Raw genomic sequence first — 15,776 nt, 5'->3', positions numbered from 1 at the left:
GAACTGATACATGAATTCCGCAAAGTCACAGGATACAAAATCAATGTACAGAAATCAGTTGCATTCTTATACACTAACAATGAAGCAACAGAAAGACAAATAAACTGATCCCATTCACAAGTGCACCAAGAATCATAAAATACCTACGAATAAACCTGACCAAAGATGTAAAAGATCTGTATGCTGAAAACTATAGAAAGCTTATGAAGGACATTGAAGAAAATACAATGAAATGGAAAAACATTCCATGCTCATGGATTGGAAGAATAAATATCGTTAAAATGTCAATACTACCCAAAGCAATCTACACATTCGACACAATCCCAATCAGAATTGCACCAGCATTCTTCTCGAAGCTAGAACAAGCAATCCTAAAATTTATATGGAACCACAAAAGGCCCCAAATAGCCAAAGTAATATCGAAGAAGAAGAGCAAAGCAGGAGCCATCACAATCCTAGACTTTAGCCTCTACTACAAAGCTGTAATCATCAAGACAGCATGGTATTGGCACAAAAACAGACGCATAGACCAATGGAATAGGATGGAAACCCCAGAACTAGACCCACAAACGTATGCCAACTAATCTTTGACAAAGCAGGAAAGAATATCCAATGGAAAAAAGACAGTCTCTTTAACACATGGTGCTGGGAGAACTGGACAGCAACATGTAGAAGGATGAAACTAGACCACTTTCTTACACCATTCACAAAAACAAACTCAAAATGGATACAGGACCTGAATGTAAGGCAGGAAATCATCAAAACCCTAGAGGAGAAGGCAGGGAAAAACCTCTCTGACCTGAGCCGCAGCAATTTCTTACTTGACACATCCCCAAAGGCAAGGGAATTAAAAGCAAAAATGAACTATTGGGACCTCATGAAGATAAAAAGCTTCTGCATAGCAAAGGAAACAACCAACAAAACTAAAAGGCAACCAATGGAATGGGAAAAGATATTTGCAAATGACATATCGGACAAAGGGCTAGTATCCAAAAATCTATAAAGAGCTCACCAAACTCCACACCCGAAAAACAAATAACCCAGTGAAGATATGGGCAGAAAACATGAATAGACACTTCTCTAAAGAAGACATCCGGATGGCCAACAGGCACATGAAAAGATGCTCAACATCGCTCCTCATCAGGGAAATACAAATGAAAACCACACTCAGATATCACCTCATGCCAGTCAGAGTGGCCAAAATGAACAAAACAGGAGACTATAGATGCTGGAGAGGATGTGGAGAAACGGGAACCCTCTTACAATGTTGGTGGGAATGCAAACTAGTGCAGCCACTCTGGAAAACAGTGTGGAGGTTCCTCACAAGATTAAAAATAGACCTACCCTATGACCCAGCAGTAGCACTGCTAGGAATTTACCCAAGGGATACAGGAGTGCTGATGCATAGGGGCACTTGTACCCCAATGTTTATAGCAGCACTCTCAACAATATCTAAATTATGGAAAGAGCCTAAATGTCCATCAACTGACAAATGGATAAAGAAATTGTGGTTTATATACACAATGGAATACTACGTGGCAATGAGAAAGAGTGAAATATGGCCTTTTGTAGCAACATGGATGGAACTGGAGAGTGTGATGCTAAGTGAAATAAATCATACAGAGAAGAACAGATTCCATATGTTTTCACTCCTATGTGGATCCTGAGAAACTTAACAGAAGACCATGGGGGAGGGGAAGAAAAAAATAATGGTTAGAGAGGGAGGGAGCCAAAACATAAGAGACTCCTAAAAACTGAGAACAAACAGGGTTTATGGGGGGTGGGAAGGAGGGGTGGGTGTGTGATGGGTATTGAGGAGGGCACCTGTTGGGATGAGCACTGGATGTTGTATGGAAACCAATTTGACAATAAATTTCATAATAAAAAAATAAAGAAAATCATTAAGGTCACATTCTGTATTTTTTGCAATTTTGCTGTTGGTGATTCTTTGGAGATCAATTCCAAGCTGACTCTGAAGTTACAAAACTGCTTTCTGTGATAAATGAGCTACTTTTCCTAGGAAATCTTATTCATAAGTGTTTAGTGTAACTTGGCTATCTGCCTCTAAAACACTTTTTGAATCAAATTTGAAACAGCTAGTCTTTCCTAAATTCATTTCAGATTTTTAAATTATCTTTATGGTGTGCTTTAACTTCAAAATTCAAAACATTTATTTCAAATCAGCTATCATAACAGTTTCTTTTCAGTGTTGTGTTTTAATGTCTTGCTTTTGAAAATGTGTAGGAGAGTATGTCCTCTGGATCACCTACATTATTCATTGGATGTAGACATTTTGATTTTATGAACTTCTAAGATACTGCTGCAAAAGACAAAACAGGTTGCACTGTTGTGTTGTAGACCGAGGTGCTTTGTGGTGTTTAGTAATTCTGGCTTTTCAAGGGTGCTTTTAGATCATTTTATGCTGAATAATGGATATTGGTTAGAGCATGGTTGTGTATTTCATCTGTTTCCCATCTGTATTCTTAGATGATCATTTGCCTCTCAAGTATTATTCCTCATTTCTTACCCACAGTTTTAGCTCATTTATTAGTATCTTTGCCATTAAGTGGCATAAATGTTCTTAATAATATAAAAAATGAGCGCCTGGCTGGCTCAGTCAGAAGAGCATGTGACTCTTGATCTCACGGTTTTAAGTTCAAGCCTCACATTGGGTGCAGAGATTACTAAAAAAAAAATAAACTTAAAAAAATAATAATATAAAAATGAATTCATTATGTGTGAGTGTGGTGAGCTGTTTCTTCTTGAGCTAAATTGGGACTACAGTCCAGGAATGTCTTTGGACAGATATTCCAGGGTTAGGGTCCTGTCTTAAATACTGAGTGAGCAACCTCTTTCCTGCTATACTCATTTTCTTCATTAAATTTGAATGTTAAAAGCATTGATTAAAAAAAATTAAGAATGTATGCCACATGTTCATTGTAAGTAAACCAGGAAATAAAATTAAAGCACTTAATATCTTACTACCTACAGGTAGCCAGTTAAAGATTGGATATGTATATCCTTCTGGTCTTTGCAAGCTTTGAGCCTTCTATCTGTGCCATCTTAACGAAGATTAGATTATTCTGGTTACTTATTGAGAAAATTTTGTGAGAATTCAGTCCATCACAGATTGCACTGAACTTTTAGATAGTCCAAATGGTTCTTTTTCCTCCATTTCATCTCAGAAATCTTCAAAATGGTAGGAGTGTCTCCTGTATCTGTGTATTTGTCTCAAACAAAATATAAAGGTAGATGGTTAAGTAAAATCATCTTTTTAAACATTGAAATGAATATGTCTAACACATTCTGCATCCCAGAGACTCTTGCCACACCAATTAACCAGAAAGTAAAGTATCCATTGTTGTTTGAATACATAAATTTTTCAAGGTAATTCTCGATTTGTCTTTAAAATACATATTTCTGTCATTTTATTAATGGCAGATATGCTTCATTACATTACCTTGGTTCAGGTGTATTAACTACATCATGAAAATATTTTTTAAACATACTTAATGCTCAAGATTTGATGGAGTAGGACTTTAGCCATGTAATTGTTTGTTTGAGAGAATAATGCTGCTGAACAGATGCCTGGAAGAGTGGAATAATAGGGAGTAAGACAGCTAAGAGCTTGATAATAGGGAGAAAAGGAATGTTTTACTTGGTGATTATTGGGTGAATAGGGCATTTCAATACTTATTAAGGGACTGCTCATACGATTTTTCTTCCTCTTAGGATTTTTTTAAATCACTATGTCAGTTGACATGGATATCATACTATAGTTGAACATCTTCCTATAATCTAAATTGTTGGAAAAGTTCATGTGATTAAAATCTTCCCCCTTTTATCTGCTTACCTTTTTAAAAAGTACACTATTTTTTATTTAAAAAAAAATTTTTTTTAACGTTTATTTATTTTTGAGACAGAGAGAGAGCATGAACAGGCGAGGGTCAGAGAGAGGGAGACACAGAATCCGAAACAGGCTCCAGGCTCCGAGCTGTCAGCACAGAGCCCGATGCGGGGCTCAAACTCACGGACTGTGAGATCGTGACCTGAGCCGAAGTCGGCCACTCAACCGACTGAGCCACCCAGGCTTCCCAAAAAATACACTATTTTTTAGAGCAGTTTTAGGTTCACAGCAAAATTGAGCAAAGTATAGAGTTCCCATATACCTTCTGTCCCTGACACACAGTCTTCCACACCTGCATGGTACGTTTGTTACAGTTTGAACCTACAGTGACACATCATTACCACCCAAAATCCACAGCTTACATTAGGGTTCACTCTTGGTGTTGTACATTCCATGGGTTTTGACGAAAGTATAATGACGTGTGTCTGCCATGGTAGTACAGAGAGTAGTTTCACTGTCCTAAAAATCCTCTGTGCTCCACCTGTTCATCTTCTCTCCCTCCAACCTCTGGCAACCACTGAACTTTTGACTGTCTCCATAGTGTTGCCTTTTCCAGAATGTCATATGGTTGGAATCACACTGTACATAATCTTTGTAGATTGGCTTCTGTCACTTTTTCTTCCACATCTTTTCATGGTTTGATAGCTCATTTATTTTTCTTTTTTAAACTTTTAAAACTTTTATATTGAATTTATGTAAACTAAAAAAAGGACAGCCCATCCATTTCTTCCCCCCACCCCCACCCCACCCTTTGCAGCCACCGATCTGTTCTCTTTATCTCTGAGCTTGATGGGTTTTTTCTTTTTATTTTTTTTAGATCCCACACATAAGACAGGTCATATAGTTTTTGTCTTTCTTTGTCTGACTTATTTCACTTTGCATATGATCCCTGAAGTCCATCCATGTTGTTGCAAATGGCAGCATTTCATTCTTTTTTATGGCTGAATAATATATTCTTCTGTGTGTGTGTGTGTGTGTGTGTGTGTGTGTGTGTACTACAATGTCTTTATCCATTCATTCAACCAATGGACACTTGGATTGTGTCCATATCTTGGCTACTCTAAATGATGCTTTAGCAAATATGGAGGTGCTTTTATCTTTTTAAATTAGTGTTCTTGTTTTCTTTGAATAACCAGTAAAGTAATTACTGGATCATATGGTAATTCTATTTTTCATTTTTTGAGGAAACTCCATACTATTTTCCATAGTGATTACACCAATTTACATTCCAACCAACTGTGTACAGGGGTTTTCTTTTCTTCACGTCCTCACCAACCTTGTTATTTCTTGCCTTTTTTATAATAACCATTCTAACAGGCGTGAGGTGATATCAGATTGTGGTTTTGATTGGCATTTCCCTGAAATTAGTGAGGTTGAGCATCTTTTCATATGTCTGTTGGCCATCAGTATGTCTTTAGAAAATGTCTATTCAGGTTTTTTTAATCAGATTGTTTGCTATTGAGTTGAGTTCTTTATACATTTTGATATTGGCCCCTTATCAGATTTATGCTTTGCAATGATTTTCTGCCATTCAGGAGGTTGCCTTTTCATTTTGTTGATGCTTTCCTTTTAGTTTGATATTGTCTTGTTTATTTTTGCTTTTGTTGCTTTTGCTTTTGGTGTCATATTCAAAAATATCATTGTCAAAGAGCTGGCCACTTTTGTTTTCTTCTAGGAGTTTTATGCTTTTAGGTCTTATGTTCAAATCATTAATTTTGAATTAATTTTTGTGTATGGTATAAGACAGGAGTCCAATTTCATTCTTTTGTATATGTCTGTCCAATTTTCCCAGCATCATTTCTTGAAGAGAATGTCCTTTCCCCATGGTATAGTCTTGGCTCCTTTGTCATAAATTAATTAACCATCTATGCATGGGCTTATTTTGAGACTCTCTATTCTGTCACATCAATCTATATGTCTATTTTTATGTCAGTATACTGTTTTAATTACTATAGCTTTGGAAGCTTCTTCCACATCTTTTCATGGCCTGATAGCTTTTTTTCTTTTTAGTGCTGAATAATATTCCATTGTCTGAATGTACCACAGTTTATCCATTCACCTTCTGAAGAACATCTTGGTTGCTCCCCAGTTTTGGCAATTATGAATAAAGCTTCTTTAGACATCTGTATGCTGGTTTCTTTCTTTCTTTCTTTTTTTTAAATTTTGGTTAACATACAGTGCAATATTGGTTTCAGGAGTAGAATTCAGTGATTCATCACCCACATACAACACTCAGTGCTCATCACAAGTGCCCTCCTTAATATCCATCTAGCCTATCTCCTACCCACTTCCCTCCATCAACCCTCAGTTTGTTCTCCATCATTAAGAGTCTCGTGAGATTTGTTTCCCTCTCTCCTCTTTTTCTTCCCCCATCCCATATGTTTATCTATTTTGTTTCTCTTTTTTTTTTTCTTGGTCTGTTTTGTTTCTTAAATTGCACATATGAGTGATGAAATCATATGGTATTTTTCTCTGTCTGATTTCTTTCTCTTAGCATAATACATTCTAGCTCCATCCACATGGTTGCATTCTTTCTGATGGCTGAGTAATATTCCTACATGTGTGTGTACCACATCTTTTTTATCCACTCATCACTTGATGGACATTTGGACTTTCTCCATAGTTTGGCTATTGTTGATAATGCTACTATAAACATCAGGATGCATGTAACCCCTTCAAATCTGTATTTTTGTATCCTTTGGTAAATATATAATGGTGTGATTGCTGGGTTCTGGGGTAGTTCTATTTTTAACTTTTTGAAGAACCTCCAATATCCATAAAATAACTTACTGGAGTTTTGATTGGGATTGCATTGAATCTATAGATTTCATCTATTGTCCTATAGATCAAGTTGGAAAGTAGTGATATCTTGACAATATTGAGTCTTCCTATTCATGTGCATAGGATATCCATTTATTTAATTCTTTGATTTCATCATCAATTTCACAGTTTTACTCATAGATCTTGTACATATTTTGTTAGATTTATGGATAAGCATTTCATATTGGGAGTGGGGGATGCTAATATAAATGGTAATTTTTAATTTCAAATTCCATTTGTTCATTACTTGTATCTGCTTAACTTTTTAGGTGATTAATGGCTGGCTGGCAGTTGATGTATATACATATATTCAGAAATGTTTTGCCACCTGAGACCAGTGAGAAGGTAAGCTGTGTGGTCCAATCTGTAAATAGTGTGGGTGGGGGTATCTGTTATGCATTTGGATAATTTTAATTTATTTTTATTTTTCAAATTCTAAAATTATATTATGATGGAGGGCAGGAACGAAAAAAGAAAAAGAAAATTCATATTAACATCCAGACCCTCCAAGAGTTCATTCAGGGCAGAAGCTGAAAAAAAAATACCATGTTTCAGAATAGTTTAGTATGAAAAATTTAAGAGAAAAAAAGATAAAGATTGTCCTTAGCACAGTTTTTGTCATGTTGCCCTCAAGTCTATGCTGTCATATGGAAAACCACTTTACATTTAAATTGTATTTAATTGTATAGTAAGATCATTTGAATCCTGTATTTGCTACTAATGATATATAATCTAAATCCTACTTCAAGAAAGGATTTGAGTTCAAATATATGAATTTAATTGACATTGTATAATAGGCATATATAGTATAATTGAAAGAGATCAAAAGCCCTGTAGAGAAAAAAAAAGATCATATTAAAAAGCAGAACTGATTAAGCATCTGACTCTGGCTCAGGTCATGATCTCGAGGTTCGTGAGTTTGAGCCCCATGTCGGGTTCTGTGCTGACAGCTCAGAGCCTGGAGCCTGCTTCGGATTCTATGTCTCCCTTTCTCTCTGCCCCTCCTCACTCACACTCTATCTCTCTCAAAAATAAATAAACATTAAGAATTAAAAAAAAAAAAAAACAGAACTGGTCAACAATTACTCAGACATCAAATTCAGTCCTGGCTTCTTGGTAGCCAAGTCAAAAAAGGGGAAAATATTGTTCATTTGGCTCAAAATGTGTAACTACAAGACAATTTGACCTACTACATAAAAATATGTGAAGTTTTAGTTTTCTGAAACATACTTGGCAGTATTTAGTTCCTTTAAATAACTATTCTGTGTAAGTAAATAGTTCCTGGCAAAAGGAAGTTGTTTAGAGGAAACACTTTTTCCACCAAGTTGTAAATAACAAGGATTCTCAAACAAAGGGAGACTTTCTCTGACAGAATTCCTGACACAACTGTGAGGAGATGAAGGGGGAGGGGGAGTGGCAGGGAAACAAAGCAACTGTGGGATACAGTGCCCTGAAAAACTGTTCTTCTGCAGATGAGGAGACATTCTTCATGGTGTGGTATTTTTAATAATATTCAACCACAGAAAACCAGGCTAAAGTATTGTGTTTTCATGCTCTGATACAGGAGAGACCATAGGAGCCTGGAGGAATGAGTTCTGTAACATCTCATGGACCATTCCCTTCAGTGATGGTTGCCTCCTCACTCCATGCCTTTGACAGGCAGTGAATAGTAGTGGTTGTAGAATAGAGCCATGCTTTTCCAGCTTGTTTTTATTCCAGCCTTCAGAAAACAGTATTTTAATCATAATCCTTAAAATACAAGTTTCATGACAATAGTTACCCAGTGATATTTTCTTTTTTTTTTAAGTTTATTTATTTATTTAGAGAGAGCATGCACATGCACACAAGTTGGGGAGGGGCAGAGAAAGAGATGGGGAGAGAAAGAGTCCCAAGCAGGCCCCACACTGTAAGCACAGAGTCGGACACAGGGCTCAAAGCCGCGAACCTTGAAACCGGGAGCTGAGTTGAAGTCAGAGGCTTAACCAACTGAGCCTGAGAAAATATCCAGTGATATTGGGGCGTCTGGGTGGCTCGGTCGGTTAAGCTTCCGACTTCAGTTCAGGGTATGATGTCTCTGTGCTGACAGCTCAGAGCCTGGAGCCTGCTTTGGATTCAGTCTCCCTCCCTTTCTGCCCCTCCCCCTCTCGCGCTCTGTCACACCTCTCTCTCTTTCTCTCTCTCTCTCTCTCTCTCTCTCTCTCTCTCAAAAACAAAACATTAAAAAATATGTATCCAGTGATATTTTCTCTTGTGCATCCTCTCTTTTTTAATGCCGGTTCATAGCCCAGTAGGTTGATTTTACAGTGCTATGGATCATGATGAACACTGCCCTGGAGTAACTGCAGTGCAAACTCTTTGTTAATTAGAAATCACATCATATGCAAAACAGATACCAGTAGTGACATTCTTTAGGACCTAATCCCCTGACGTGTTGTTAATGGCTCTGCATTTAACTCAAAGCAGCTTTGCTCTTATAGGTAGGATAACTTTCCTTTTTGGAAAAATGCAAATAATTTGACAGATCTCTCTCTTGCATAGTCTGTTCCACAAAAATTAGAAGGAAATTGTGCACGTATTTTTTAATGTACTTGGGATGCTTCCTCTAGTGCAGAGGTCAGCAAAGTATAGTCCATGAGGCAGACGGACCCACTGCCTACTTATGTGAGTGAAGTTCTGTGACCGCGGCTACACTCATTCACGTGCTCATTGTGGCTGCTTTCCTGTTATAGCAGCAAAGTAAGATAGTTGTAATACAGGCCACGTGGCCTACAAAATCTAATCTTTTCCTTAATATCTTGCAATTTCAGATTTTCATGTGCTGAATCTGCTCGATTTCAAGCAGTATAATATTGTTTTCCATTTACCTTTCCTTGATTGTTTTGTTTCCTTTCATTAAAAACCTACTATACATTCATTTAACGTACATTAAAAATAATACTTGGGGCACCTAAGGGTCCGACTTTGGCTCAGGTTATGATCTCGTGGTTCATGAGTTTGAGCCCCACACTGGGCTCTGTTCTGACAGCTCAGCGCCTGGAACCTGCTTCAGATTGTCTCCCTCTCTCTTTGCCCCTCCCCCGCTCACACTCTCTGTCTCTGTCTCTCTCTTGCAAAAATAAATAAACATTTAAAAAAATTTTAAAAATAAAAACAATAATACTTGTGCCAGACCCTGTGCTGTGGTGGTTATAAGATACCCACTGAGCACTCTGGCCTCTCCGGGTCCACCAAAGGATTTGTCCCGAAGCCACGCTTTCCTGGCTGTCAGTGACCAAGCAAAGCAGGAATACTAAGTCAGGCTCACTCCAGCAAGACACAGGACTCTGCCAGTGGGCATCTTTGGTCCAAGGACACTCCACTGGCCTACCTGAGCGCTTCTTGGAACTGTGCTGCAGCCCAAGACTTCCTACCCAGTCCTGCCTCCCCTCTCCCCTACCGGTGTCAGACCTAACTCCTGGTTTGAAAGTTCTCCCTACCTTCTCCCTTTCCCAGCACTTCTCTCGCACATCTAAGTGTGTTTGGCTAGTGCTTTTCAGCAGATGCCAACTAACAAACCGAACAACGGCAAGTACACATGTAAACCATGTTTACAGCCTTCAAGGGTGCATGATAGCTGAGGAGGATGGGTGTGGGTGGAGGAAGAGAACAAATGGAAACATCTCTCACACGTTATGGTATGGTGCTCCAAATATGCTGGGTCCACAGTTTCTGTTTTTAGAGATTAGAAGAAGGGAAGACTGTTTATAGTGAGGATACTAAAGGGAAGTATCTGGGGGAAACGGGCATCTTGCCTTCTGGCACATAGCACTTACACAATAATTGTTTAGTGAGTGAGTACTGTTTGGGTAGATGGAACTAAGGCACAGGGAGCGTGTTTAGGGCTCAGAAACCACGCAGAAGAAAGGGAAGAATGAGAGAGATCACTGAGAGTTGACCTGAGGTGTCTAAAGAAGTGGTAGGAGGTCATGTTGTAAAGACAGATTGGAAATGATTACAGACTTGAATACCAGCCTAAGAAGTGGAGTTTATTCAGCAGGAGTTGAAACACCAGCAGAGGTGTTTTAGCAGGGAATACAGTGGTAGTGGAATTTCAGGAAAATTAACCTGTATGTAATATGGTAGGGATAAGACTGGAGGGTAGACGGATGGTGAGGCTATGCAGTCCAACCCTGTGGTGATAAATGGGGAGCACAGAAAATGGAAAGAAGGAACGGTTTCCAGGGACACTGTAAAGTGAGAAGAAATAACCCACTTCCAGAGCACCCCAAAATAGGGTGGGGGTGTGAACTGCTTTGGGCAGTGGTACCTCTGCAGGTTTGTGCTTTGGCAACTCTGAGAACAGTGGTACCCGAATGACAGAAATAAGGAAGATAATCCTGGATTGAACTGCTTCCTTGCGTTCTGTATCCAGGCAGAGATTAGAAGGAAGACAGTGACCTCTATTCCTTTTTATAGACACAGAATTTGACAGGCTGACAGGACAGCTAAGTGTCCGTGAGACACTTAGAAATGAGAACTGAAACTCAAATGGGGACTGAGTGGAGCCATCACCAATCTTTACTTATGCTGCCCCACTTTGAGGACTCGGGTACCTGTTTACTGTTTCCTTTATTGTTCAGGCTCCTGTTGTAGTCCTTTGTACACAGCCTACATATACTGACTTTGTAAAAGGGTCAAATATATGCAAAAAAAAAAAAAAAAAAAACAAAGGTAATCTGAAAATATGCTGGTGGTCTCCAGATGGTTAGCAAAATCTCATAAATGATTCGATAATCTCTCATTTTAAAAATATAAAACCTTTCTATAGATTCAATACTGTATGAGACAACACTCATGCTCAATTATCTATGAGGTAATGTATTAAGACAAAAATGTGCCTAATATTTAGACTTCTTTATAGACCATTATGGAATGGAAAAGGTAAAATTGTAATGTTCAAAAATAGATTGTCGTGGAAGTGCTTCCCCAAAATTGCAAATATTTTCGTTTGGATTTAAAACTACACTTTAAAAAAGCACTCCTAGGTGAGTTATGCCAGAATCTAAGAATGAGAATGTTAACTTATCCAACTAAAATAATTTTAGCATGCTAGCAATGAGGAAGTAAACCAAGGGACATCTTGTATCTCTTTTTAAGCATTATAATTTTCAAAATATTTTTCACTATAAAGAAAAGATTATATTATTGGATATTGAGGTTTTTTTATCTGAAGAAAAAAATGTTATAGAAAATTGTCATCATCTGTAGTAATGCCATTTAGTATTTCATAATAGGCTTTGAGGGGAAATTTGGAAATTTCATTATTAATTGATATTATTTTTTCATATTGCACCAGAAGAATTTAAAATCACTGTTTTTAGAAGCCACGTGGTACTCACTGCTTGTTAAAACTTTAATATATTTCTTAATTTAATTTTAAGTTCTTTTTAAGTATAATTGACATACAGTATCCTTAGTTTCAAGTGTACATCATGAGTCAATGTTTTTACACATTATTAAATAATCTCCCTGATAAGCATAGTTAACCATCTGTCACCATACAAAGTTGTTCTGATATTATTGACTATTTGCCTATGCTGTACATCACATCCCCGCAACTTATTTATTTCAGACGTGGACATTTGCTTGTCAAAACTTTTATATATTTCAGAAAACCACAGTTTTGGTTTCTGTCTTGTTTCTATGGTATCTTCCATACATAATAATTTTGATGTTATTGTCACTTTATGCATTGAGGATCTGAGTGTGTGTGTGTCAGTGCCTTGATATAATAAATCTGAATCTTTTTAAAAGGTTATGTCTGGAGAAGATATTTCCACACTGGTTTCTCTACTCAAGAGCTTTATCTGGAGCTGAAGCAGTCAATGCCTTGAGGCCATTCTATTTTGCAGTACATCCAGATTTCTTTGGACAACACCCCAGAGAGAGGGTAAACATTTATTTATTTATTTATATTTAACCTTTAGTTCACATTTCAGTTTATTTTATTTCTTTTTGACACAGTATAATACAGAGTTTTATAAATTTGAATTTTTCTGTCATGGTGATAAAGTCAGTGTTTTGAATTAATTTGAAATATATATACTGAAAATTGAAAATATAGCTATGTTTTTTTTATGAAATCTGAGGAAATGGAAAATACATATATTGCTCTCTGCCCCCAGTTCCTGACACAAAGCTCCTAAAACCCTTGTAAATTCCTAAGTGGTAGCAGCACCAGAAGCGTCTTTTGTTCTAATGAAGTGACCCTGGGTGGCTCCTGGATGAGGGCTGGTCGCCAGAAAGACCAAGGCATGATTAGAAGCTTGGAATTTTCATGGGGCGCCTGGGTGGCGCAGTCGGTTAAGCGTCCGACTTCAGCCAGGTCACGATCTCGCGGTCCGGGAGTTCGAGCCCCGCGTCGGGCTCTGGGCTGATGGCTCAGAGCCTGGAACCTGTTTCCGATTCTGTGTCTCCCTCTCTCTCTGCCCCTCCCCTGTTCGTGCTCTGTCTCTCTCTGTCCCAAAAATAAATAAACGTTGGAAAAAAAAAAATATTTAAATAAAAAAAAAAAAAAAAAGAAGCTTGGAATTTTCAGCTCCAAACCTCAACCTCCAGAGAAGAGAGAAGGGCTGGAAATAGAGTTAAAAATTGATCATGCCTAGTGTGGAAGCCTCCATCAAACTCCTGTAGTATGGGGTTCAGACAGCTTCCAGGTGGGTAAACACATTTACACTGGAGGGTAGGGCTCCCCAACTCTGCAGGGACACAAGTTCCCTGTGTATCTCTTCATCTGGCTGTTATCTGCATCCTTTACATTCTTTAATACGGTAAACATAGGTAAGTTTTTCCCTGAGTTCTGTGAGCCGCTGTAGCAAATTTATAGAACCTAAGGAGGGCGTGCTACAAATAGCTGGTTGGTCAGAGTCACAGGTGATAACAGGTGCACCTGGCATCTGGCGTGTGTGTGTGTGTGTGTGTGTGTGTGTGTGTGTGCGCGCGCGCGCGCGCGCGCGCGCGCGCGCGCGCGCGTATGGGGTGGGGGGGAGAGGACAGTCTTGTGAGACCGAGCCCTTAACCTGTGGGATCTGATACTGTTTCTGGGTGAGTAATGTCACAATTGAGTTAAATTGTAGGGCACCCAGCTGATGTCACAGAGAATTGCTTATTGTGGGGAAAAACCACCCATTTGGTGACCAGAAGTATCAGAAGTGAAGTGTTTTGTGTGAATAATAAAGGAGGCACACAGGAGACAGACTGAGTTTTTCCTTTATATGAAAGCTGTCATTTTTAATGAAGTCTATAAAGCTATCATGGAAACTCTTTACACTATGAGTAATCATGTTTCCTGATCAGTTTTCAGAGTAAAATTGAGTGTTAGGAAGAAAATTTCAGGCTTCTATGACCATGGTCCATCCTATTGTTAAGGATGCTTGCAAGGGGGGCGCCTGGGTGGCTCAGTTGAGCATCCAGCTCTTGATTTTGGCTCAGGTCATGATCCCAGGGTCGTGGGATGGAGCCCTGCATCGGGCTCCGTGCTGAGCGTAGGAGTCTGCTAAAGATTTCTTTCTCTTCTTCTGCCCCTCTGCCTACTCACACTCTCTCTCTCTCAAATAAATGTAAGAAAAAAATTTTTTAATAAAAACTAAAATGTAAAGTAAAAAAAGGATGGTTACAGGAAGGTTTTTTAGTCCCCTAAATGGCTTTCCCTTCTGTTACATGCCACTGATTAATTCCCTACAGCCTCAGTTATTGTATGTTGAAGGAATGCAAACTGAGATGAAAAGGAACTTACAATAAACTTAGTGTGAGGGTCAATATTTTTTGACATTAGATAGAAATTATTTCATTGGTTCTGTTTATCTTCCTTAACATTAATACCTGGTTTAACATGATAAGGAATTTAAAACTCTTGAAAATTTAGAACATTATTATATAATTTTTTTCTACTTGTGGAAAAAATTAATTTTGCTTCTTTGCTCTAGGAAAATATTCTGATTGTGATATTTGATACATATGTTGGCTACTCAAGTTCAGATCCTTTCTAAGTGATTGGTAAAATGAATCAACAGAAAAATAGCCATTACCTCAGGGTTGCTAATTACCTAGTTTTTAAACCCAGCACGTATGCAAAAATTAAGCCTAGTAGTAGGTGAATGTTTTCCTTCCTCCACTGTAGCAGGATTCTCGCACAGAGAGTCATGATACCAGGCTTTGCCTTCCAGGAAGCAACTTTATTCCTGGGGCACTGCTTAGTTGGGTTCTTACCAGAAGAACTGAGGCCCCAGTGCCACATGACATAGTTTTTAATGTATTTTTTACTTCTTTGTCTCCCATATATGGTAACACACAAACATGCAGTCTGATTAAGTGGTCTCATGTTACAAGGTCCTGAGGGATGTTGTCATAAGCATATAGTCAGATTGCCTTGAGGGCTTTTTTTCTTTCCTTAGGGAGGGGACCCTACCATATTCCCCCCTTTCATGCTCAGACCCCTCTGTTTTGGGTCAAAGAGCATCATCTTGGTTTAGAGGTTTATATTTTTATAACACCATTACATGAGTGCTGTCTTTTTTTTTTTTTTTTTTTTTTTTTTTTTTTGTAATCATGGCCTCAGTGAGACTGGAGGCAGACTGGGGAGCTAAGGAAGGTAGGATTAAGCACCCTCCCAGAATTAGGAGGATAATTTTTATGAGAGTTTTGAATCCCCTGACAGTTGAAAATCCTCCAAATAACTCCCTGGGGTTTTAACCATTCCAGGCCTGGTCGGGGACATGAGCAGTCCTTTTCATTTGTTCTGTGATCTCTTCTATGACTTTTTCTCATTATCTGTAGGCAGCAGTTGCTTAAGTTAAACTTTTTACAAACTCCTCCCTCAGAAGCAAGCAGATAATTTAAGTCCAAGCGATTTTGATAGATAGCATTGCCCATTTGGTTTGTTGCTTGGCTAGTAAGTTAAGAGCCCTGGCAGTTTCATTGGTTGTAATTTCTACAACTGCTTGCACTCTAATCATATGGTTTAGCATGTAAATGGGAGTGTGGTAGCCCTGGGACCATCCTCTGCCTAGGT

At 38.3% G+C, this 15,776-nt stretch overlaps 1 protein-coding gene across 1 annotated transcript in view; it reads left to right on the top strand.

The window, feature by feature from the left end:
* The window catches only part of TCAIM (T cell activation inhibitor, mitochondrial), a 74,862-nt gene that overhangs the window by 17,702 nt on the left and 41,384 nt on the right, over nt 1–15,776 (top strand). The window contains exons 3-4 of the mRNA XM_047100254.1: nt 6,997–7,072; nt 12,521–12,656. Of these exons, the coding sequence (XP_046956210.1) occupies nt 7,044–7,072; nt 12,521–12,656 (165 nt within the window). The 5' untranslated portion in view covers nt 6,997–7,043. The remainder of the gene's footprint in view (nt 1–6,996; nt 7,073–12,520; nt 12,657–15,776) is intronic.

This window comes from Lynx rufus, unplaced genomic scaffold (assembly GCF_022079265.1).
Source record: "Lynx rufus isolate CCGP_SWC_20201006 ecotype Redwood Valley unplaced genomic scaffold, mLynRuf1.p SCAF_5, whole genome shotgun sequence".
Classification (NCBI taxonomy): Eukaryota; Metazoa; Chordata; class Mammalia; order Carnivora; family Felidae; genus Lynx; species Lynx rufus.
This window is presented reverse-complemented; position numbering and strand designations above follow the sequence as displayed.